Source organism: Vombatus ursinus, unplaced genomic scaffold (assembly GCF_900497805.2).
Source record: "Vombatus ursinus unplaced genomic scaffold, bare-nosed wombat genome assembly UNPS02014176.1, whole genome shotgun sequence".
Lineage (NCBI taxonomy): Eukaryota > Metazoa > Chordata > Mammalia > Diprotodontia > Vombatidae > Vombatus > Vombatus ursinus.
In genome coordinates, this window is record NW_020953954.1 from 76,873 (window position 1) to 98,759 (window position 21,887).

The 21,887-nt window shown below is 51.3% G+C and overlaps 3 protein-coding genes across 4 annotated transcripts; 2 read left to right on the top strand and 1 right to left on the bottom strand.

Annotated features, from left to right (window-relative positions):
* The first annotated feature begins 2,454 nt into the window (after window positions 1–2,454).
* Window positions 2,455–2,967, top strand: SCGB1C1 (secretoglobin family 1C member 1). Its single transcript, XM_027860194.1, has 2 exons — window positions 2,455–2,515; window positions 2,771–2,967. Exons 1-2 carry the CDS (start codon window positions 2,455–2,457, stop codon window positions 2,965–2,967), a joined length of 258 nt encoding a protein of 85 aa, XP_027715995.1.
* Window positions 2,968–6,802: 3,835 nt separating this feature from the next.
* ODF3 (outer dense fiber of sperm tails 3) lies at window positions 6,803–20,269 on the top strand. 2 transcript variants are annotated; one of them, XM_027860206.1, is made up of 6 exons: window positions 6,803–6,911; window positions 7,339–7,539; window positions 7,787–7,888; window positions 16,845–16,966; window positions 17,354–17,494; window positions 17,599–20,269. In XM_027860206.1, the coding sequence occupies exons 1-6, from the start codon at window positions 6,803–6,805 to the stop codon at window positions 17,686–17,688; spliced, it is 765 nt and encodes a 254-aa protein (XP_027716007.1). In that variant the 3' UTR covers window positions 17,689–20,269. The 2 variants fall into 2 exon arrangements, with proteins under 2 accessions (XP_027716007.1, XP_027716008.1); XM_027860207.1 differs by lacking the exon at window positions 17,354–17,494.
* Window positions 20,270–20,742: 473 nt separating this feature from the next.
* On the bottom strand, window positions 20,743–21,612 carry BET1L (Bet1 golgi vesicular membrane trafficking protein like). The gene is made up of 4 exons (XM_027860217.1): window positions 21,579–21,612; window positions 21,340–21,467; window positions 21,181–21,237; window positions 20,743–21,084 (listed from the first exon to the last, which is right to left on the bottom strand). Exons 1-4 carry the CDS (start codon window positions 21,595–21,597, stop codon window positions 20,917–20,919), a joined length of 372 nt encoding a protein of 123 aa, XP_027716018.1. The 5' UTR covers window positions 21,598–21,612; the 3' UTR covers window positions 20,743–20,916.
* Between the last annotated feature and the right edge of the window lie 275 nt (window positions 21,613–21,887).

Genomic DNA, 21,887 nt, shown 5'->3' on the forward strand with positions numbered 1-21,887 from the left:
TGAAATTTTGATTAGAGTTGAAGTGACCACCAGGGGACAGCAGAGCACCTGGGAGCCTGGCAGGTGTGACCACCAGAGGTCAGCAGACACAAGAGCTGGAGCAGAGGTGAAATGGAAGGAAGGTTTGGTATTTTAGTTGATGGGAAGAGAACGCGGGAACCCTTGCAGAAGTACCATGTCCCTCTGATTAGCTCACAGCAGCTGAGAGTGCCATCACAGGACAGGAGAATCCCTGGGTTGGGAGGGCCTCTGGTTCAACCCACACGCCACCAAGAACCACCATTCCCTACAACGTCCATCCCCAGCAGTGACCTTCCAGCCTGATCCTGGAGGCCTCTGGGGAGAGGGAGGCCCCCCCTTCCTGAGGAAGGCCAGTCTTCTGGGGACACTGGGGAAACTCCAGCTGACATCAAGCTTGAGGTGGCTTCCTAGTGATGTCCCCCTTTCACTGCTCCTCTTGCCCTCTGGGGCCAAGGACAACAAATCCAATCAGACACTTGAAGACAGCTTTCCTGTTTCCTCTGAGTCTTCTCCAAGCTGAATGTTGCCAGCTTCATTAACCTATTCTCTTGTATCAGGGAGAATGGCCAATGAGAACCCAATTCTTAGAGCATTCATTAATATTCTGTGCCTGGTATCAACATAGGTAGTGGCTCAGTGAGCCTGCCATTGCGCACCCGACTGGGAATCAGCAGGCCCAGCTGTGTGACCCTGAGCCTCAGCTTCTTCATCTATAATATGGGAGTAACATTGCATTTCACAGTGTTGTTTTTTGTGAGGTGTGATTGGCGTGTTTGAATTAAAGGAAGACAGACACTCTGTACTCACAGGAGAGTTGCCCAGTTACAGTTAATGATGTTAAAACAAGCCTGGCCACTTGGTGCCTTTTGTCCTGGTGAGTCCTATTGGCTATGCCAGGTCTACAGACTGAAGGGCCCCGAGGCAGTGGGAAGGCTAAGCAGCCCCCAGCAGACGAGGCTGCCGGAGGAGCCAGGGTCCAGCCCTGGGTGCTCAGGGGCCCCATCAGCCCCTGGGAGAGCCCCTTGGGTGACGTTCCCCTCCTCTCTCTGGGGCCAGGGACAAGTCTGAGTCAGACTGCCCCTGAAGAAAGAGTCAGGCCATTATTTCCACCAAACCACACCTCTTCAAGAGGCACATATGAAGGAAAGACGAGGGCTTATCAAGGGCTGCCAGAGACACTGCGGCCAACGACCTCGCGAGACTCTTGGTCTTCCAAAATCTTCAGTGTTTTTTGTGCCCAAGACCTTGCCTTGTGCCCTTGGCCACACATCCTGATGCACACAAATTCCCCAGGACATCCAATGTAGGGGAACCCCGAGACAGCCACATAGGCAGCAAAGAGCCCCAGAAACCACTGTGGAAGGAATGGGGAGAAGAAAAGGGAAGGGGAGGAGGGAATAAGCATTCATTAAGTGCCTCCTAGGTGCTGGACACTGGGCTACATGCTCTCATTCAACCCTCACAATGGCCCAGGAAGGAGGATGGAGTGCTATTATCCCCATTTTACTGTTGAGGAAACTTCGTGAAGTGACCCATGCAGCGGCAGAAGCAGAATTGGAACTCGGACCTCTCTGCCGTCAGGCCCAGTGAGAAACTCTTCAACAAGTGCTTTTGTGAAGCGCTTCCATGCTAATGATAAAGGTCCCACACAAAAGGGAGCTGAAGGGTTAGAGGCATGGGGAGGAGAGAGGTGCCCAGCTCAGAAACAGGGAGAAGTCCCAAGGAGACACCCGCTGAGGACGGCATCCAGAGGATGGGTAGGCAAGGACAAGTTAAGTGGCCCCTTACTAAGATCGGAACCCAGATCGCCAGCTCCAATTACCAGCAAGACCAGCTATGTACTTTCCAGCACCCCCTCCCCACGCAGACTCACATGCCATATTCATCCTTCCTTCCACACCCTCAGTAACACCTGTATCTTATATTCCCCAGGACATAACCCACCTACACATACCATATACAGCTAAGTAATGATGACCAAACAGGACCCCACCCACCTGGGCCTCAACGACTAGACTCAGGCTCAGAACCCTAGCCCCCAGCTATGCCCTCCCACCTGTGTATTCCAACAGCCGGATGCCGGCAGGCGTCCTGGACCCTCAGCCCACAGAGCTGGCTTAGGGGCCCTCCCTGCCTCACCGTCCTGGGATCCTGCCCAGACTGGGGCTGGGCCTGCTCTGGGCTTGCTGAGCTGTCCCAAAGGCTCTGTCAGCCCATTTTTCCCCTGCCTACCCTCCCCTGCCCAGAAGTGCTTTGGCCAAACCACAGAATAATCCCGTGTCACCAGAGCCCTGAGGGGAAGGTAGGGGGTGGGCGGTCCCATCTACATAAAGGCCAAAGAACCAGCAGCCTGGAATTCCCAGTTCTGGAATCCAGGGCAGGTGAGGGAGCAGCTGGGTGTGACATCCAGGGCTGACCAGTCCTCTCTGCACCATGAAAGGGCCTGCGACCATGACTCTGCTTCTCCTCTCCCTGGCACTTTGCTGGTCTTTGGGTGAGTGTGTCTCCCACAATTCGGGCTGGCGAGAGTGAAGGGCAGTAGGGCTGCTGGCCCAAGGGCAATCGGATGGACCCCTGGACCACAATCATTAGAAGAAGGGGCTGGTGACCCAGGTACCCTGCCCCCCCACACATGGCGGTCACCGAGGTGCAGGGGGGCCGAAGGGTCCAAAGAGTAGGATCTGGGCATGGCAATCTCCTGTATCCAAGGAGGTCCCTTGTTACAACGACCCCCCTTCCCTACCTCCAGGGATGGCTTCAGACAATGAATTTTTCTTGGAGTTTCTCCAGACACTGCTGGTCGGGGGCCTGGAAGACCTCTATGAAGGGCCACTGGCCTCCTATGATATCAATCCTGATTGCAAGGCCGCCATGTCTGAACTCAAGTCATGCATTGATAACCTAGCTCCCATGCACAAGGCTGAATTGGTCAAGCTGCTGGTATGAGTGCCCCTCTTCTCTCCCCCCCCACCTCAGCTCCTCAATCCTCTAGGCCCCAGGCTCCAGGCCCCAGACCTTTAGTGTGGCTCCTGGCCCTGCCTGGACCACAGACCCCAGATTTCTTGCTTCTGTGTCTGCCTGGCTTCCCCCACCCCACCCCAGACCAACAGCTCACCACTGTCTTCTTTGACCAACTCTCTTGGCCTCAGTTTATCCATCTGTAGGAATGGCAGGGGTAAGGTTCTCAGTGACCCTCCCAGGGCCCCACCACAGCAGGTTTGGGTGGGCTTCTCCTCAAATTAGGAAGCATCTCCCCTAACTTCCACATCTGTATTTTAGGTGGCTGTATTGGACAGTCCCGGGGGTGAAGCCTAGGAGCAGTTGAGAAGACCAAGCACGCATTGAAAGACCTCTGCCCTGCCTCTGCCCTGTCCTCCAGGCTGTTACCTGCTCCTATCCTCAGCAGACCTCCTTCCCTTTTTCTTACCCCTCTCCTGATGTCCCTGGGCTATCACCACCTACCTCCATCCCCCTCCAGACAAACCTGTCCCAAACCACTTTGTCAATAAAGTCTCAGTGGGCTGTTCTTGCCTTGTGTCCCCTCTGTCCAGCCTAGCTGTGGAACTGAGGGGTCTGGGGTGGAGGGAGAGAAGGGGATATGTTGTCCCTGCCCCACCCAAGTCTCTTTCTAGAGCCCCAGGGGAAGAGAATGGAAAAAGGGGCGGGCGGGAGACCCCCTCCTCCTCCAGAATAACAGCCCCTCCTACTCTCTAAGGCATCTACACTGAAATCTACCCCCAAACCCATTAACTCTGTCTGAGACCCTCAGGTAGACAGACAAACATGAGGGCACAGCTACCCAGATGGGCATTGTAGACAAGGAAATTGGTGCTGCACTGGGCTCTGCTTCTCCCAGGAGAGAATAGCCCTGGGACAGCTGCTGTTTCAAACTGTGTCCAGGTAGATTTAAGAAAAACTCCCGGACAATGGGATTATAGGGTTTGGGGAGAGCCGGGATCTTGGGCCTAAGGGGCTGGTGGCACAAACCTAAGGGTAGCAACGAATTCTTGAGGCCAGACTCCTGGGTACAAGTCAGCTGCCAACACGCCTAGACCTGGAAGGCCTCAGGGCTCCCAGCTCTGCTCTTTAAGTGAATCACATCACCCTCTGAGCCCCCAAACACACGGGATCCCTGAGCAGTCTCTGAAAAGAAGTTTATGCCGGTAGAATGGGCACGCACAAGCACCCTTCTTGGGCTCCAAAGATCAGAGTTGGGGCGGAGAGGGGGCAGTCAACAGGCAGAAGGAAGCAAAACCCAGGAAGAGACAAATCCCAGAAGGATGAGGAGGAAGGGTTCAAAAGTCCAAAGGAGCAGTCAGGAACACAGGAGTGACCTTAATCAGGAGTCTGGGGGCAACCAAGGCACCTGGAGAACTGAGACAACTCCTGGACTCAGCCTGGGATCTGTGATAAGCCTTCAGGCAAGACGGGAGGCAGTCATTAAGCTAGGCTCCCCATCACTCACTGTCCTGGACAGAGAGGCCCAACCTCCTCAGCTTTCCTGCCTCTGCCTAGCCAACACTCACCAGGAGGAAGGAAGGAATGGGGTGCTTTGGCCTGGGGAGAGCCCAGAAGGTGTCTGGGGCTTCCTATCCTGGGAGCCGAGCTTGGGAACCGAGGCAAGAGCATTTGTCCAAGCTATAGCATGGGGGTCAACACCAGGCTGGCCAAAACAGAGTCCAATAGTTCCAGGGCCAGAGGGCCGAGTCAGGGGGTTTAGAAGGTCCTTGTGGGCAGCTGAAGTTGCCAAGGTGAGGACCAAGATGCCAGTGAAGACTGCACAAGCTGGCCAAAGACAAAGGTTGAAAGATGCCACAACTCTGCCCAGTGGCTACCATCTTACCACCATCCAGTCTTTGCATCCTGGTTCCTTTTTCTCACTGCCTAAATCTTCTCTGGATAGCCACCCTCTTTGCCCCTAAAGCCATTCTGGGCCAGGCTGGGCTGGGGCTAAGCTTGGCTGGGCTAGGTTGGCTAAGCTGAACTGGGCTGTGCTGAACTGTGCTGGGCTGGGCTGGGCTAAGCTGAGATGAGCTGGCTGGGCTGGCCTGGGCTAAGCTGAGATGGGCTGGGCTGGACTGGCTAGGCTAAGCTGGGCTAAGCTAGGCTGAGCTGGGCTGGCCTGGGTTGGGCTGGACTAGACTGGCTAGGCTAAGCTGGGCTGGGCTAGGCTGGCTAAGCTAAACTGGGCTGTGCTGGACTGGGCTGGACTGGGCTGGACTGGGCTGGCTAGGCTAAGCTGGGCTGGGCTAGGCTGGACTGGCTAGGCTAAACTGAGCTAAACTGAGCTGGGCTGGCTGGCTAAACTAGGCTAGGCTGGGCTGGGCTGGCTGGGTTAAGCTGGGCTAGGTTGGGCTGGCCTGGGCTGGGGAAAGATAAGTTCTATTACCTCCCATGTTCTCCTTAGACTCTGCCCTCCCCCTTCCCTCTGTCTACTTGGAGCCTAAGGAGGGGTGAGAAGGTATCATAGGGAGGCTGGCCTTCAGAAAGCTGAGTGCTGCCTGCCCAAGGCCCTCCTTGCCCTGGAGACCCCAGGAACATGGGTGTCAGGAGCTCTCCCCAGGAGGCAATTGTCTCCATCACACAAAGATGGGTTCTAGAACTCAGAAGCATTACCTAGCGCTAGATTGTTGGGAGGTCCCCAGGTGGCCAAGAGGGAGGGGGCTGGATGTCCCAGTTGGTGGATGCTGGCACCTGGGTGTGGCTGCATAATCCCTAACCTTCCCTGGGACCAGAGAGGTGAGGTTTAGCCCCACTGCACACAGCAGCTGCTGGAGAAGAGCTCTCTTCTCCCCAGCTGGAAAAGCTCAGCGTCTTCTGAGGAGGCACAGAGCCAGCCATCAGGATTAGGGTCAGAGTCAGGGTCACGGTCACTGTTAGAGCTGGGACCAGAGGACAACATAGGGAGAGCAGAACAGGACAATACAGGTCCAGCCCCTTCATTCCTGGCTGGTCCGTGCTTGCTACACATTCTTACCTCCGGGTGCTAATGGGTGGCCTTGAGATGGGGTGGGCGGTTCCTCCCTGGGCCTTTTCTGAGCATCCTCTACCCTACAGCTCCAGGGACCCTGGGATCCTGCAGAAGGAGCAGGAGTGACCCCAGCAAGTAGCCCTAAGGCACCACTGGATGACTGGAAAGGTGGGTGGGGTACAGCAGGGGCCCCCAACTTCGGGGCAGAGGTTCCCCCACCCCACAGTCAGCAGTAGGCCAGGCACCTTCTGCTTCTCTCCTTGGGCAGTGGCGGGAGCTGACAGCCCCTAACCAGCACTTGCCCCCCAGCCTCCACAGTGTGCATTGGCTCCCAAATGCCCGGTTTCTAAGCCAGCTGCCCTTCTTTTCATTCTGGCTGGGACACAATAAGAAGGCATGAATGGGGCGTGGCCTGCATCATCATCTCCCCCTTCTCTCACCCCCATAACCAATCTGCAATAACCCTCCTTTTCTTCTTTGGGGCAGGCCCTTCTTGCCTCCAGCCTCCTGGCTGGACAGTACCTCATCATTAACACGATGGTCTGATAGTTTTAGGCTGCTGCTGGAGGCCTCAGTCTCTCTTCAAGCAGCTGTCAAAGCGATGTTGCAGGTGGGATCGTGCCCTCCCCTACTCAGTCAACTCCAGGGCTCCCCATCGCCTCCAGGATCCCACACTACGTCACCTTCCTACTGGAAATGTCCAGGGCATTTTTAGAATTATTCATGCCTCTGGGGGCCCTCTCTGCTCACTACCCAACTTGGGCTAACCACCCTCTGCTTTCTTGTCTCAGGAATCCTACAGAGGACACCATGACTGAAGATATATGGGTGGGCTCCTGGCGGCCCCACCACCCTCGGGGGCCCATCATGGCCCTGTATACCAGCCCAGGCCCCAAGTACATGATCCCAGGAACCACAGGTACCCAGAGGCAGGCTAAGTAGAGGGCGAGGCTGAAGGTCTTTGGGTCATGGGACCCATAGTGGGGAGCGAGCTGGAATGGGGCCAAGTAAGAATCATGGGCAGGAAATTGCATCCCCAAGAGAAGGGCCCATATTTCACAGGCTTCAATCCTTCCAGCCCCTAAGGGAGCCCTGCCATGGGAACACCCCCTCCCAGGCACAGAAGTCTACTCCTCTGCTGTTTAGAATTTAAGAGGTCTTGAAGCAGGAACCCTCCCCACTCCCTGCAAGTCCAGGAGAGTCTCTAAACTCAGCTTTTTGGGGCAAGGTCAAGCTGGGCCATCTCAAGGTCAGGAGGGTCACAGGAGGACTTTAGCGGAGGGGCCACAGGCTAAGTGGGTACAAAGGAGAGTGATTGCAATGCTCTTCCCCCCCCCAACTGGCAGGTTTTGTGAAGCATACCCCAACCAAGCCGAGGGCCCCAGCCTACAGTTTCCATGGGGCCCCCATGGTCCTGGCAGACAACTACTCCCCTGGGCCCCGCTACAGTGTGAATCCCAAGATACTCCGAACGGGCAAGGACATGGGCCCTGCCTACTCTATCCTGGGGCGTTACCAGACCAAGACCGTCACAACGCCAGGCCCTGGTGAGTGACCCACAGGGAGCGGCCAACACTCCAATCAGTCCCCTTCTCTCTCTGCCTTCCCGGCACCCTCACTCCGTCTCTGAGTCAGGATACTTGGGTTCAAGTGCTGGCCCTGACCTTCGCTTCCCTAATTCCTCGGTGCCTTCTTTTGGGGTCTGCAAAGTGCTCAGTGGTCCCTGAGAAAGGCACTTGGCTGCCTCAAGGGGCTACATAAACATGGACCATTTTTCCTCTTCCTCCCTCCTAGGAGAATACTCTCCAGAGAAATCCATCAAATATGTATTCAACTCAGCGCCCAGCCACTCCATCTCTGCCAGGACCAAGTCCTTCCGTGTGGACAGCACCCCGGGTCAGCACGGGAGCCCAGAGGAAGGGACCCTGAATTCTGAGTCAGAGACAGAGCAGTGGGAAGGGAGAAGAGACAAGACAGCGAGGAAGGAGGAGGGCAGGGGGATGGAGAGGAGAGGGGGAGAGGAGGGGAAGGGGAGGGAGAGATAGGAAGGGGGAAGGAACCAGAGATGAAAGGGGAGGGGTCAGAGACAGAGAAGAGAGGAAGGAGGAGGGCAGGGAGACAGAAAGGAGAGCGGGAGGGGAGGAAAGCAAGAGGGAGACAGAGACAAGAGATAAAAAGGGAGGGAAGGGGGAAGGAGACAGAGACAGAAGAGAGATAATATTAGCTAAAATTTATATAGAGCTTGAAGGATTGAAAGGGGCTTTACAAACACTTGGTTTTATCCTGGGAGGTGGATGCTGTTATTAATCCCATTTTACAATTAAGGAAACTGAGGCAGGAAGAGGGGAAGTGCCTTGCCAGGATCACACAGCTAGTCTATGTCTAAGGCCAGATTTGAGCAAAGGTCTTCCTGACTAAAGCTTCAGCACTCTATCCACTTTGCCACCTACCATCAATAGGCACAGACAGACAAGCAGAGAGAGACACAGACACAGATACAGAGGAGCAGAGAAGGACAGAGACTGAGAGACACACACACAGAGATCTTTCCCTGGAGCCCGGGGGGCAGCAGGAATGGTGGGGCCTTAGGCATGGAGAAACAGGAAGGGGGAAAGGAGCTAGGGTTAGGGTTAGTATTAAGGACCTGCTATGTGCTAAGCACTGTGTTAAGTGCTTTCATATAACCCTGAGGACACTGGCCAAGCTTGGGGCTCTCCTAGAGGGGGAGCTCCAGGAAAAAGGACCCTGAAGTTCAAGTAGAAAGTGTCAGCGTGGGCAGGCTTGTGCAGGGAGGGGAAGGAATAGGTGCATTCCTCCCCACCCCTCCCTGTTACTATATAGGGAGGGCACCCTCATCCTCCCATCCCTCAGGCTCCCAACCTAGGAGTCATCCTACACTCCTCACTCTTTCTCTCACCACCCCACCAGATGCAAAGTGGTGCCTGGCTTCTTTTCACCTCTATGCATCTCTTGTAGATTTCACCTCTAAGTATGTCTTGTCAGTTTTACCTCTGAGCGTCTTTCATGCACGCCCCCTTCTCTCCTCAGACATTGCCCCGATCCTGGTGCAGGGCCTCATCCTCTCACCTGAACTGTAATAGCTGCTGGGGGGGGGGGGGGTCCTGCCTGCCTCAAGTCTCTCCCCGCTTTGGTCCATCTCCCATTCAGCCACCAAAGCCATTTTCCTACAATATATATCTGATCACATCACCCCACTACTCAATAAACTCCAGCAGCTCCCAGGACTTCCAGAAGCAAATCCAAAATACTGTTTGGCATCCACAGCCCCTTCATAACCTGCCCCCTCCCACTTTTCCAGTTTTCTTCCACCTTCCTGCCTGATGCACACTCTTCAGTCTAGTGACCCTGGCCTTCGGGTTCTTCCATCTCTCAGCTCCGGGCATTCTCTCTGGCCATCCTTCATGCCTGGCATCCTCGCTGCCTTCTCTGTTCTGCCTCCTCCTCTTTGGCTTCCTTTAGGGCCCAGCTAAACTCCCATCTTTTACTGGAAGCCTTTTCTAACCCCTCTAAATTCAAATGCCTTTGCTCTGTTAATTATTCCCTATTTATTCCATCTGTAGCTTGTTTGTGTATGGTACATGTTGGCTCCCCATTGGATGGTAAGCTTCTTGAGGGCAGGGACTGTCTTTTGCCCCTTTTTGTATTTCTAGCACTTAGTACAGTGTCTGGCACAGAATAGTCACTTAATACATGTCTATCTGATGATGATGAACACACACTGGGCAAGCAGAGTAGGCATTTTCTTTTCATTGCTAAAGCCCATGACCTTGGTCTCAGCCCTCATCCTTCCAGACCTCTCTGTAGCATGTGGGACTTTGGGCCATGGGTCCTCCCTTCCTAAACGTTGTCCTCTCCTCTTCTGCCTGCCTGCCTGCCTACTTTTTGGGACCTACTCAGAATTCTCACCATATCACCAGACTGTATACCAGGAATAAGCAATGAGCTCCCTTCCAGGCTCCCTTCTCTCTACATTGTCTATCTCTGTAGTTGTCACTTTCTGTCTCTCTGTGTCAGTCTGACTGGCTGGTTGACTGGCTGGCTCTCTCCCTCCCTCCCTCTCTCCCTCTCTCCCTCTGTTTTTTCCCTGTCTCCCTCTCCACCTCCAGAGACAATCCCTTCTGCACTGTCTCAGCTCTCTTTGAAAAGAAGTTTTTCCTGATAGCAAGCTAAATCAACTTCTTTAAAACTTACCTTGGAAGGGATTTTGGAGGTCACTGAAACCAATTTGTCTTAGGACAGGAATCCCCCCTTCCGAGGCTCCTGGCTCTGTCCTCCACTCGACAGCCCACCATATACCTGGAGTGAGCTCCCATTGTCCCCCTGAATCTTTTCCAGACTAAACATCCCCACATCTTTATCCATTTTCATGACACAGATTCCACCTCCTTCCCTATCCTGGTCGCCCTCCACTGGAAATGCCAAAGCTGATCAATGCCTTTCTTAAACCAAGATGCCCAAAACGGGAAGTAGGGATCTAGATGTGATCTGAGTTCTATAGTGGGATGAGTGATCACTCCCTTGTTCCTAGACCCTTGGCCTCTTGGCATGGTAGCATTAGTTGTCTGGCCTGCCATATCACTCTGTTGATTCGTATTGAATCAATGAATGAATGAACATATGTGAAGTGAAGTGAACATATGCTGAGCTCTGGAAATACCCATTGAAAAGCAGAGACAGCACCTGCTCACCCTCTAGTGTGTGTGTTGGGGTGGGGGAACAGCACTCAGGGAGTTTCTGCTTCAGGGACAATGAAGAGACTGGAGGTCCTTGGGTATAGGGGCAGGGGCAAAGCAGAAGAGAACATAGCCTCTAAAGAGCCACTTCACTACCAAAAACACCTATTTCTGATAAGGACCCACTTGACAATTCCAAGGACTTTGGGTGAAGGAACTTTCTTTTCTGGGTCCTCAATAGTTGTAGTCACCAAGATGGGGGCTGCAGCCCCTGAGAGGAAACTGCCACCTCACACCGTCACAGGAGTTGGTTCTGGGATGATGGCTAGAAGACTGAGGCTGGGCTAGAACCAGGCTGGTAGTCTTGGAGGTGGGCAAACTGGTATTCCTGGCATTCTTGGGTGCAGGATATTGGGATATAGACTTCATCAAAGTCTAAAGGGAGTTAGTGGCCTGGTGACACTGATGATTTTGTATGTGTTTGTCCTGTACTGCCTTCTCTCTCTCTCTCTCTCTCTCTCTCTCCTTCTCTCTCCTTTCTGTCTCTCCCACTCATGTTCTCCTTTTTTTTAAAGTCAAATTAATCAATGCTTTATCTATTTTTATCAGTTTTTTTCATAAAACCAGCTCCTGGGGGCAGGGCATAGGAGTAATACCAGTGGTCTGGGACAGAGGGAGGATGCTGCATTTCTCCCAAAAACTTACAATCCACCAAATCCCCTACATGAGGCAGATTTTTTTTAAAGCCAAAGGGTAAGGTTTTTCATTTACCACTTCTAGAAATAATCTTTCTACATTTGGCTGGAAGTGTTATCACCCTCCAAGATGTTTTTGAATCCTGACTCTCCTCCGCTGGGTCAACCACCCTGCACAGCCTTGTGTCATTGCAGACTGGATAAGGGGGGAAGCTCAGCCTTTATCCACGTGATTGATACCAGTGGTAAGCAGCACAGGGCCAAGTAAGGATCCCAAGTGAGGGGCACTGCACCAGAGACCCTCTCACAAGTGAACATTGACCCACAAATGACCACAAGTTCTCTCTCCATCTGACTGCACTCCCATCTCTAACCTGTCTAGTGACCCTGTCAAAATAAATGAGATGACGCGAAGCAGGTACAAGTTCTTCTAGCTGTGGTGGGGCCGAATGGCTGCTCCTTTCAGAGTTCTGGACCTAGCCATTTCAGTTAAGTCTTCTCTACCTAGCTCCCTGCCGGGATGTTTCGTTCTGTCCTGATCAGGATGAGCCCTCTCTCCTGGGCAGGGAGAAGAGAAGTAAGGGCCAAGCAGCAGTGACTGGTTCATCTGCCCCTCACCAGGGACCTGGCACCTTGTCGATGCCCTCTTTTCTCCAAGGAGGCTCAGAAGCAAACAGTCACCCAAACTCCAAGCCCGCTGTGTCCTGTGGGGGCCTCAGCCCCTCAAACAGCCTGGCACTTGCTCCCTGCCTGCTGCTTTCTCTGACCTCTGTTCCTCTCACACTGGAAAACTTCTGCTGGCTGGAGACTCATCCGCTTCTTTAGATTGTGGTCCTTTTCGTCTCTGGGATCGCTTCTCTTCCTGTCTCTTAACCCTAAACCCGATGCCTTCTGACAGCCTCTCCTCCTTCACCCCGACTCACACAAAGAGGTAGGTGGCCCTTCTCCTTGCCGAGGCAAAGCCCTCTCTACCTGCACAAGTGATCCCATTCTGTCTCAACCTGTCTTCTCCAGCACCCTGGCCCCTTCACTGTCTCCACTCTCTCACTACTCCTCAGTTTCAAGAACAGATTAATAAAATTGCAAGTAAGAAAACCATCAAACTAATAAATAAAACTAGGAGCTGGTTTTATGAAAAAAAAAACTGATAAAAATAGATAAACCATTGGTTAATTTGATTAAAAAAAAGAAAACCAAATTACCAGTATAAAAAGTGAAAAGGGTGAATTCACCACAAATGAAGATGAAATTAAAGCAATTAGGTGCTATTTTGCCCAATTATATGTAAATAAATCTGACAATCTAAGTGCAATGGGTGAATACTTATAAAAATAAAAATTGCCCAGATTAACAGAAGAGGAAATAGAATATCTAAATAACCACATCTTAGAAAAAGAAATTGAACAAGCCATAAATGAGCCTCCTAAGGGAAAAAAAAAATACCCAGGACCAGATGGATTCACAAGTGAATTCTACCAAACATTTAAAGAACAATTAATTCTAATACTATATAAAACATTTGGAAAAATAGGCAAAGAAGGAGTCCTACTAAACTCATTTTACAACACAAGTAGGGTACTAGTACCTAAACCAGGAAGAGCCAAAACAGAGAAAGAAAACTACAGACCAATTTCCCTAATGAATATTGCTGCAAAAATTTTAAACAAAATACTAGCAAGGAGATTACCACAATATATCACAAGGATTACACATTATGATCATGTGAGATTTTTACCAGGAATGCAGGAAAACCATCAGCATAATTGATCATATCAATAACAAAACCAACAAAAATCATATGATTATCTCAATAAATGCAGAAAAAGCTTTTAAAGAAATACCATACTCATTCCTATTAAAAACACTAGAGAGCATAGGAATAAATGGAGTTTTCCTTAAAATGATAAGTAGCATCTATCTAAAACCATCAGCAAGCATCATCTGCAATGGAAATAAGCTAGAAACCTCCCCAATAAGATCAGGAATGAAGCAAGGATGCCCATATCACTATTATTCAATATGGTACTAAAAATGTAAGTTTTAGCAATAATAGAAGAAAAAGAATTTGAAAGGATTAAAGTAAGCAATAGGGAATCAAAACTATCCCTCTTTCCAAATGATATAATGGTATACTTAGAGAATCAACTAAAAAACTAATTGAAATAATTAACATTAGCAAAGTTGCAGGATATAAAATAAACCCACATAAATCATCAGCATTTCTGTATATTACTAACAAAGTCCAGCAGCAACAGGTAGAAAGGGAAATTCCATTTAAATTAACTGTACACAATATAAAATTCTTGGGAGTCTACCTGCCAAGACAAATCAGGAACTATATGAACACAATTACAAAACACTTTCCACACAAATAAAAATCAGATCTAAACAACTGGAAAAACAGCAAAGGGCAGGCCAAGCCAATATAATAAAAATGACAATTCTACCTTAAGTAATTTACTTATTTGGTGCTATATCAATCAAACTACCAAAAAATCTTTTATAGAGCTAGAAAAATAATTTAAAAATTCATCTGGAAGAACAAAAGGTTAAGAATATCAAGGGAATTAATTTTTAAAAATGTAAGGGAAGATAGTCTAGCCATACCAGACCTCAAAATGTGTTATAAAACAGTAATCATCAAAACAATCTGGACGGGGCAGCTAGGTGGTACAGTGGATAGAGCACTGGCCCTGAAGTCAGGAGGATCTGATTTCAAATCCAACCTCAGACCAAACACTTGATATTTACTAGCTGTGTGACCCTGGGCAAGTCACTTAACCCCAATTGCCGGGGGGGGGGGGAAATAAATAATAAACAATCTGGTGCTGGCTAAGAAATAAAATAGTGAATCAGCACACTAGATTAGGTATACAAGATACACTAGTAAAATGACCATAGCAATCTAGTGTTTGACAAACCTAAAGACCCCAGCTTTTGGGACAACAACTCACCACTTGACAAAAATTGCTGGGAAAACTAGAAAACAGTATAGCAGAAACTAGGTATACACCAACATCTCACACCATTTACCAAGATAAGGTCAAAATGGGCAGATGATTTAGACATAAAGGGTGATACCATAAACAAATTAGGGGAGCATGAAAAAAATTTTACCTGTCAGATCTATGGATAAGGGAAGAATTTATGACCAAACGAGAGAGAGGGCATTACAAGAAAAAAAATGGATTATTATGATTACATTAAATTTAAACAGTTTTGTACAAACAAAACCATTGCAGCCAAGATTAGAAGGAAAGCAGGAAATTGGGGGGTATGGGGGTAGAAAGTTTTACAGAATGTTTCTCTGCCAAAAGCCTCATTTCTCAAATATACAGAGAACTGAGTCAAATCTGTAAGAATACAAATCATTCTCCAATTGATAAATGGTCAAAGGGTATGAACAGTTTTCAGACAAAGAAATCAAAGCTATCTATAGCCATGGGAAAAATGCTCTAAATCACTATTGATTAGAGAGATGCAAATTAAAACACCTCTTAAGATACCACCTTACACCTATCAGATTGGCTAATATGTCAGAAAAGAAAAATGATGAATGTTAGAGGGCTATGGGAAAATTGGGACACTAATGCACTGTTGGTAGAGTTGTGAATGGATCCAACCATTCTGGAGAGCAATTTGGAACTATGCCCAAAGGGCTATAAAACCGTGCATACCTTTTGACCCAGCAATACCACTTCTAGTCTGTATCCCAAAGACATCATAAAAAAGGGAAAAGGACCCACACGTACAAAAATATTTATAGCAGCTCTTTTTGTGATGATAAAGAATTGCCTATTGAGGAGACGTCAATTGAGGAATGACTGAACAAGCTTGTGGAATGTGATTGTGATGGAATATTATTGTGCTATATAAAATGATAAGCAGGATGATTTCAGAAAAACCTGGACTTACATGAATTGATGCAGAGTCCCCTTATCTGAAGCCTCATCCAGGTCATGCCTGCTAACCATACCTGTCCCTCAGGGCTGTCCTAGGTCCTCTCCTCTGGGCCCTCTTCACTGCTTCACTGGGTGATCCCATCAGCTCCCAATAACTTAATGACCATCTCCATGCTATGACTCTCAAATCTACTTATCCATCTCTGTTGACCTCCAACCTCACATCTCCAATTATCTATTGGACATCCTCTTGACGACTTAAATTGTCGTCTTCTAAAACTCAACATTTTGTCCCCAAACTCTCCTCTCTTCCTCCCTTCCCTATCACTGTCAAGGGCAGCCCCATCCTGCCAGGCCCTCAGGCTCCCAACATAGGAGTCATCCTTGATCTCTCACTGCCACCCCCTCATCTGTTGCCAAGTCCTGTCAATTTTACCTTTGTAATATCTCTCAAATACGCCCCCTTCTTTCCTCTGATGCTGCCATTACCCCAGTGCAAATCCTCATCTCCTCGGGATATTGTCATAATAGCCTGTGAGCTGTTCCCTCCCCACTCCAGTCCATCCTCTATTCAGCTGCATAAAGTGCAGGTCCAACCTCGTCATCCCCTCCTCAATAACTCCAGTGGCTCTCCATCACCCCCAGGATCAAAGCCCTTTATCACCAATTCCCCCCCCCCACACACACACACACATAGCTTTCTAGTCTCTTACACCTCATGCCACCTGCTTCCTCCACATATTATTGGATCCAGTGACACTGGCCCTCCTGGCTCACTGTTCCTCAAACAAGGTGGTCCATCTCTGGACTCCAGGCATCTTCTTTGACTGCCTTCCCCCCTCCCCCAGCTGGAATGCTCTCCTCATCTCCACTTCCCGGCTTCCTTCCAGTCCACCTTCTACAGGAAGCCTTTCCTGATCCCCCTTATTTCTACAGCATGCCTTCTGTTGATTATCTCCAATTTGTACCACTTGCATGTTGTCTCCCCCATTAGACTGGAAGCTCCTGGAGGGTAGGGACTGTCTTTTGCCTCTTTGTATCCCCAGTGCCTAGCTGAGTGCCTAGCAAATGGTAGGCACTTAATTCTTGTTTGTTGACTGACTGACTTCAGTAGTTTACTCTTGATTCCTTCCCATTCCTCTTAGACTGCCCTACCCATAGAATTTTAAGGCTTTCTCCAAAATTCTCCCCCAAGATTCAGAGTGCATGGCAGACCATGCTTAGCTCTCCTCTCTTCCTGATCACAAACTCTGTGGACAACAATCAGATACTGCATTTCTCCTCATGGGCTCCTCCACTTCTTTAGGAGTTAAAAGCAAGGCATCAGTCACAAAGGCTGATGTTCGTGTGCGGTGAAAGTTCTTTTCAGAGAAGTTTCAGTTGAGTGATGTGGACAGTGGCCTGATGAGGGAGTGAGGAAGGAGCTGCTGTCTGAAGAGCTGGGGGCGGGGGGGGGAAGGAGAGACAGTACCTCAGAGAACACTAGGAGATGGCTCTAGAATGGGGACACTTGAGCCTGTCTGTATTCAGATAGGCCAGTATTTGATCTGCCCTCCTCCAGGTCCAGCGGCATACATGCTGCCAATGGTGATGGGGCCGCACACCGTGGGCAAAGTCTCCCAGCCCTCCTTCTCCATCAAGGGCCGGAGCAAGCTGGGGGGATTCAGCCAGGACCTTCACAAGGCAAGTGGTCCCCTCAGAGTTCCTCCCCAGCATCCTTTGGATCCCCTGACAAGGGCTCAGCAGGCCCAAATGTCACTCCCCTCACTTCCCAGTAACCCACATCAGGGCAAGTGGGATACGGTCACAGTGACAGGGGAACCTCTCTGTCCACACACCCACACTCACACCCACACGCACACACATACACACACACCCCAGCAGTACTTTGGTATCTTAAACCCTCCTCCAGTCATTTCAGGGAAGTCACCATGAGCCTCACAGCCCCGACAGAGACAGGCCCAGGGGCCCATGGTCATCTCCTGGGCTGCTGTCCAGAGCACAGCTCCCCAGACAGAGGGCAACTGTGCTTGGGCTGCCAATTCCTTTGGGTTCTGTCTTTTTGTACAGACTCCAGGCCCTGCTGCCTACCGACAGACTGATATCCAGGTGGTGAAGTACAAGGCCCCACAGTATACCATGGCTGCCCGAATTACAGCGGTAGGAGATAAGACGACGAAGCCAGGCCCAGGTGCTCACAGCCCAGAGAAGGTGTGGGGGCTGGGCTGGGCATGGGCAGGGTTGGCAGGCTGGGATGGTGTTGGGAAGAAGAGCTGGGACCTCACAATCCAGGACCTCTTTCTCTCTCCTCCCAGGTGACCATGAACAAACCCAGGGCCCCTTTCCTCAGTTTCGGAATCAAGCATTCGGACTACATGACTCCTCTCATCCTGGATGTGGAGTAAACCCTTCCCCATGCCTGGGAGTAAGGTGCTCTGGCCGCCTCCCAGGCTTCATCATGATCCTTCTCACAACAAATTTGCCTTTTATCTGAGGGAGACCCTCTGCAGGTGATCAGAGAGCTCTCCTTTCAATCAAGTGACAGTTTTGGCCATGCTGGGCACCCTGGGACAGGGCCACACGTGCTCAGAAACTGTGAATGTCATTTATTTTTTTCTATGACGGAGTTTATGTTTAGTAGTCGTTTCCTGCTGTGCCTGGATGTTTAATAAATCACCCATTCTATCCGACCTGGGGGCCCAGTGTGCTGACACGAAAAGGAGGGTTCCTTGGTAGGTTTCACCTGCCAGAACCTTTGCCTCCGGTCTGAGAGGGATCGAAGGGCAGGGCACCCTGACCAACCTGCTGGACCCCAAGATGATTCAGGTATCCCTAGATGCTGCTCCCAGAGAGAGGAGGAAGCCTCACTGAGGGCCTACGCCCAGACATAGCTCTGGATTGACACAGTGCAAGGGAAGCCAAGAGTTGGTTGGGGTGTGAACCATCCCTCCCTTCTCTTCGGCCCTCATGCAAAACCCCTGGAGAGTCCTCGAAAGAGATCCCACAGATCCAGAGGTGGAAGGAGCCCAGCCCAGGATGAGTGCTCTAAGCCTGCCGCACCCCCCCTCCCTCTGGCCCCAGAACTGGTGCATGTTTAGGGTTAGAGTTTGAAGACCTCCACTAGCAGAGAGGAGCCCCCTTCCCCTGAGGCCACTCCGACCTTTTGTATGCTCAAGTCCTCAAGCTTTTTCCTTGGATTAAACTGGGATCTGTCTCTCACTCCTAGTTCTAGCCTTTAGGGTAAGGCAGAGAGAGCCAACTTCCTCTTTCACAGGGCAGGCTCGCCCGGAGTTTTTGGCCTTCCGGGCCGAGTCCCCCGAGCAATCAATCACAACAGTCTCGTCAGATAATTCCCATTCCCCTGACCCTCTTATCAAAATTGTTTATAGCTTCAAAATTTTCACAGAACCTTAAGGCAGTTCAGAGGCTACTGAGTCAAGCCCGTACACAAAGGGAACAGCAGCTATAAACACCTTAACATACCTCCAAAGTCAAAGGCCTCCAATGAGGAACCTACTCTTAAGGCTGTGCTGAACCCTTTGAAATCTGTTCTCCACAAATCAAGGGTACACATCGGTCTCTTCCTACCTTTCCTTTACCCCAAACTCAGATGGCCACTCCTACGTCAAAACTTCCACCATTTCCACCTGAGCCACCAGTTCCTCCTTCTTGGTAAGTCAGACCCAGATTAGAATTTCACTGCCTAGGCTCCTTTCAAAGGAAAAAAAATTTTCTCTGTTGACAAAGAGCTCCAGAAAGTGTCTGGATCTTTGAAGCCCCACTCCCCCCATCACTACCATCTCAGCACCTAAAAATGATCAGAGCATGGCCCTCACCAACTTTTCTGGACTGACTCGACTTTATCCGTCTCACAAATCCAGGTGCCAGCCCAAGTGGTCAAATTATTGCTCCAACTCCTTAGAAGTCATTCCACCATCTGCCCGTCTTTGCACTGGCTATCTCCTGCCCCCTCGAGTAGTCTCTGTCTTCAGTCCCATGTTTTGGGACTCCTAGCTTTCTTCAAGGCTCATCCTCAACGCTACTTACTCCCTGGGAATTACTGGACACAGATTTGATATTTGCACACGGGTACACGTAATTTCTCCCCAGTAGAATGTAAACCCCTCGAGGGCTGATAGTGGTTTGTTTTTTTTTTAATCCCTTTTGCAGAGTATGCTGTAGGCACAAAATAAACGCCTGTTGAATTGCCTGTGCAAGGTTTGCAATTGGTATACCTGGTTTTTTTGTTCTGACGGTATACCATACCCTCACCTGTTTATCTCCTCAATCCATGTTACTAAAATCATTCCTTCCCCCACCCCCCATCACACACACATACACCACACATGCACACTTGAACCATCTGGGGCCTCTCCAATAAGAAACATCTCTCTAGAGCTATGGTCCAGTAATTCCTGACAGTGGCTGTCTGATCTCACCCAAGTCCTGACTGGCTTTAAGTCCTAACCCAGAGGAGCTACAGGAAGGCACTGAAGTTTCTCCCAGCATAGTACTGAAATCCTTCCTAGACACAATTCCATTTCTGTGGGAGCAGCCTTTTCAGTGAGAATGACATGGGATGTGTGCTGGCCTTTTCTTCCCAGTGAAACCTTCAAAATCTCAGGACCACAGGTCAACCTTGGGAGATCCCACTCCCTCTTCTCTCCACACTCCTCCGCATCCTGCTTTTAAAACTAATGTGGTCTTCTCATTGCCTGAGCCTTCATCCTCCAGGGCCAGCCTCCTTGCAAACGAGGTGCTGGGCATCACAGGAAAATTGGGAATCACTGCAGTTAGTTGTACGAATGCCAAGCAAAGAGACCAAAAGGGCCTGCCTAGGAGCCAGGTGCTCTGGTCCAGGGCTTTGTAGCCTGCTGGTACTCAGACAGCATGAAAGGCCTGGCTGGGCATCTGGGCATTCTCTCTGGCTGTCCCCCATGCCTGCAACACTCTCCCTCCTGTGCTCTGACTACTGACTTTCCTGACTTCAAAATCCCACCTTCTACAGTCTTCCTCAACCCCTCTTCATTCCAGTGCCTTCCCTCTGTTAATTATTTCCTACTTAACGTTTTGTATGATTTCACATGTACAATGGGTATCATATTGCTTGCCTTCTCAGAGGGTGGGGGAGGTGCTGGAGGGAGAGAATTTGAAATTCAGAATTTTTAAAACGTTAAAAAACAGATTTCCTATTTAACCCGTTTACAGCTTGCTTTGCATCTATTTGCTTGCATGCTCCTTGAAGACAGGGGCTGTCTTTTGCCTCTTGGCACCTAGGCCATCACGTCGGTCCCAATCTCTGGGCCAGAACAGGCCAGCGTCCCCACCAGAGCTCACTTTTCTTGGGCTCTACGGGAGACCGATACAACGATTGGCACAGTTGTACAGATGCAGACAACTCCACCCTTCAAGCCCGGATCCTGCCTTCTTTGAAGAGGTGGGGGCGATGGGGGCCGTGGGGCTGGCTGGTTTTGACCGGCTTATCCCTTTTTTATTCTCGACAACGAGGGAAGGGAGAGACACTCAGAAACGAAGCTGATACAAAAATACTATCTGGGAACGGGGCCTCCCTGCTGCACGCGGTCATCCCTCCACCAGGTAGCAGCCCGGGAGTCACCGGGAGCGGGACCCACTCATGTCCGTGCTTTCGACACCAGGTAGGAAAGGAAGAAGAACAGGATGATAAGTCCCACGGACACGCAGAGGAGCAGCCGCCGGTTGTCCCGGCCCGAGCGGGTCATGCTGGAGAATCGCTTCACGCTCCCGGTCAGCAGGCTGCTCACGCTCGAGAAGTCCGAGTCCTGAGACACAGTGAGGGGAGGGGGGGGTGTGAGGGGCCGGCGTGGGCGCGCGCACAGCTGGCCCCGCCCCCTCCCGCGCGCACGCGCGCCCCTCACCATGCCGTCCAGGTAGCGGTTCTGCTCCTCTGCGTCCCGGTCCATGTCCAAGGCCAGCTGGGGAGGGAGGGGCAGAGCGGAGGTTCAGACGGCGCTGCCCCTCCCCCCTCCCCACCCCCAACCCCCCCACCCCCCCCCCGCCGCCCCGCGGACACGCACGGCCTTGAGGCGCGTGACCTTGGCCGCCAGCCCGTCAGTCAGGCGCTGGTTCTCGCCGTCCAGGAGCGTGTCCGTGTCCGTGTCCGCGGCGGCGGCGGCGGCGGCGGCGGCGCCCCCCGGGCCTGGGCCTGCGCGGAGGGGGAGGGGACAGAGTTCAGGGGGTGGAGAGGGGGGCCTCGGCCCCGCCCCCTTCACCCACCCCAACCCCTCCCCTCCCCCCAGCGCCGCCCCCGCCTCACCCCGGGCCCAGCTCGCCATGGCCGCCACCTCCCGGTACCGCCGGAGTCGGAAGCAGCGAGAGGCGCGTTCGGTGACGTAAGGTGACTATGCGCGTGCGTGCACGGCGAGAGCCGACTTCCGGCCCCGCCCCTTCGCTTCCGTCCCGCTGTGTGCCGTGAGCCCCGAGGCGGGGCCTTGACGCGGCCTCCTCCCAGACCTGTGTGGGGGCGGAGGTCAAGTTCAATGTCAGGGCCAGGCCTGGCGTCCTCCTTGGGCCAAGGCTGGATCTGGAGGGAAGCGTCACCTGCCTCCCTTCGGGCGGACGCCCT

What these genes read in the sequence shown, in the direction of transcription:
- ODF3 (XM_027860206.1), top strand. Translation starts at nt 6,803, where the DNA reads ATGACTGAAGATATATGGGTGGGCTCCTGGCGGCCCCACCACCCTCGG. An exon ending in CCGTGTGGACAGCACCCCGG is followed by an intron (nt 7,889 to 16,844) that starts GTCAGCACGGGA and finishes GCCCTCCTCCAG; the next exon opens with GTCCAGCGGCATACATGCTG. An exon ending in GTGCTCACAGCCCAGAGAAG is followed by an intron (nt 17,495 to 17,598) that starts GTGTGGGGGCTG and finishes CTCTCCTCCCAG; the next exon opens with GTGACCATGAACAAACCCAG.
- BET1L (XM_027860217.1), bottom strand. An exon ending in AGGTCACGCGCCTCAAGGCC is followed by an intron (nt 21,238 to 21,339) that starts GTGCGTGTCCGC and finishes CTCCCTCCCCAG; the next exon opens with CTGGCCTTGGACATGGACCG. An exon ending in ACCGCTACCTGGACGGCATG is followed by an intron (nt 21,085 to 21,180) that starts GTGAGGGGCGCG and finishes ACTGTGTCTCAG; the next exon opens with GACTCGGACTTCTCGAGCGT.
- SCGB1C1 (XM_027860194.1), top strand. Translation starts at nt 2,455, where the DNA reads ATGAAAGGGCCTGCGACCATGACTCTGCTTCTCCTCTCCCTGGCACTT. An exon ending in GGCACTTTGCTGGTCTTTGG is followed by an intron (nt 2,516 to 2,770) that starts GTGAGTGTGTCT and finishes CCCTACCTCCAG; the next exon opens with GGATGGCTTCAGACAATGAA.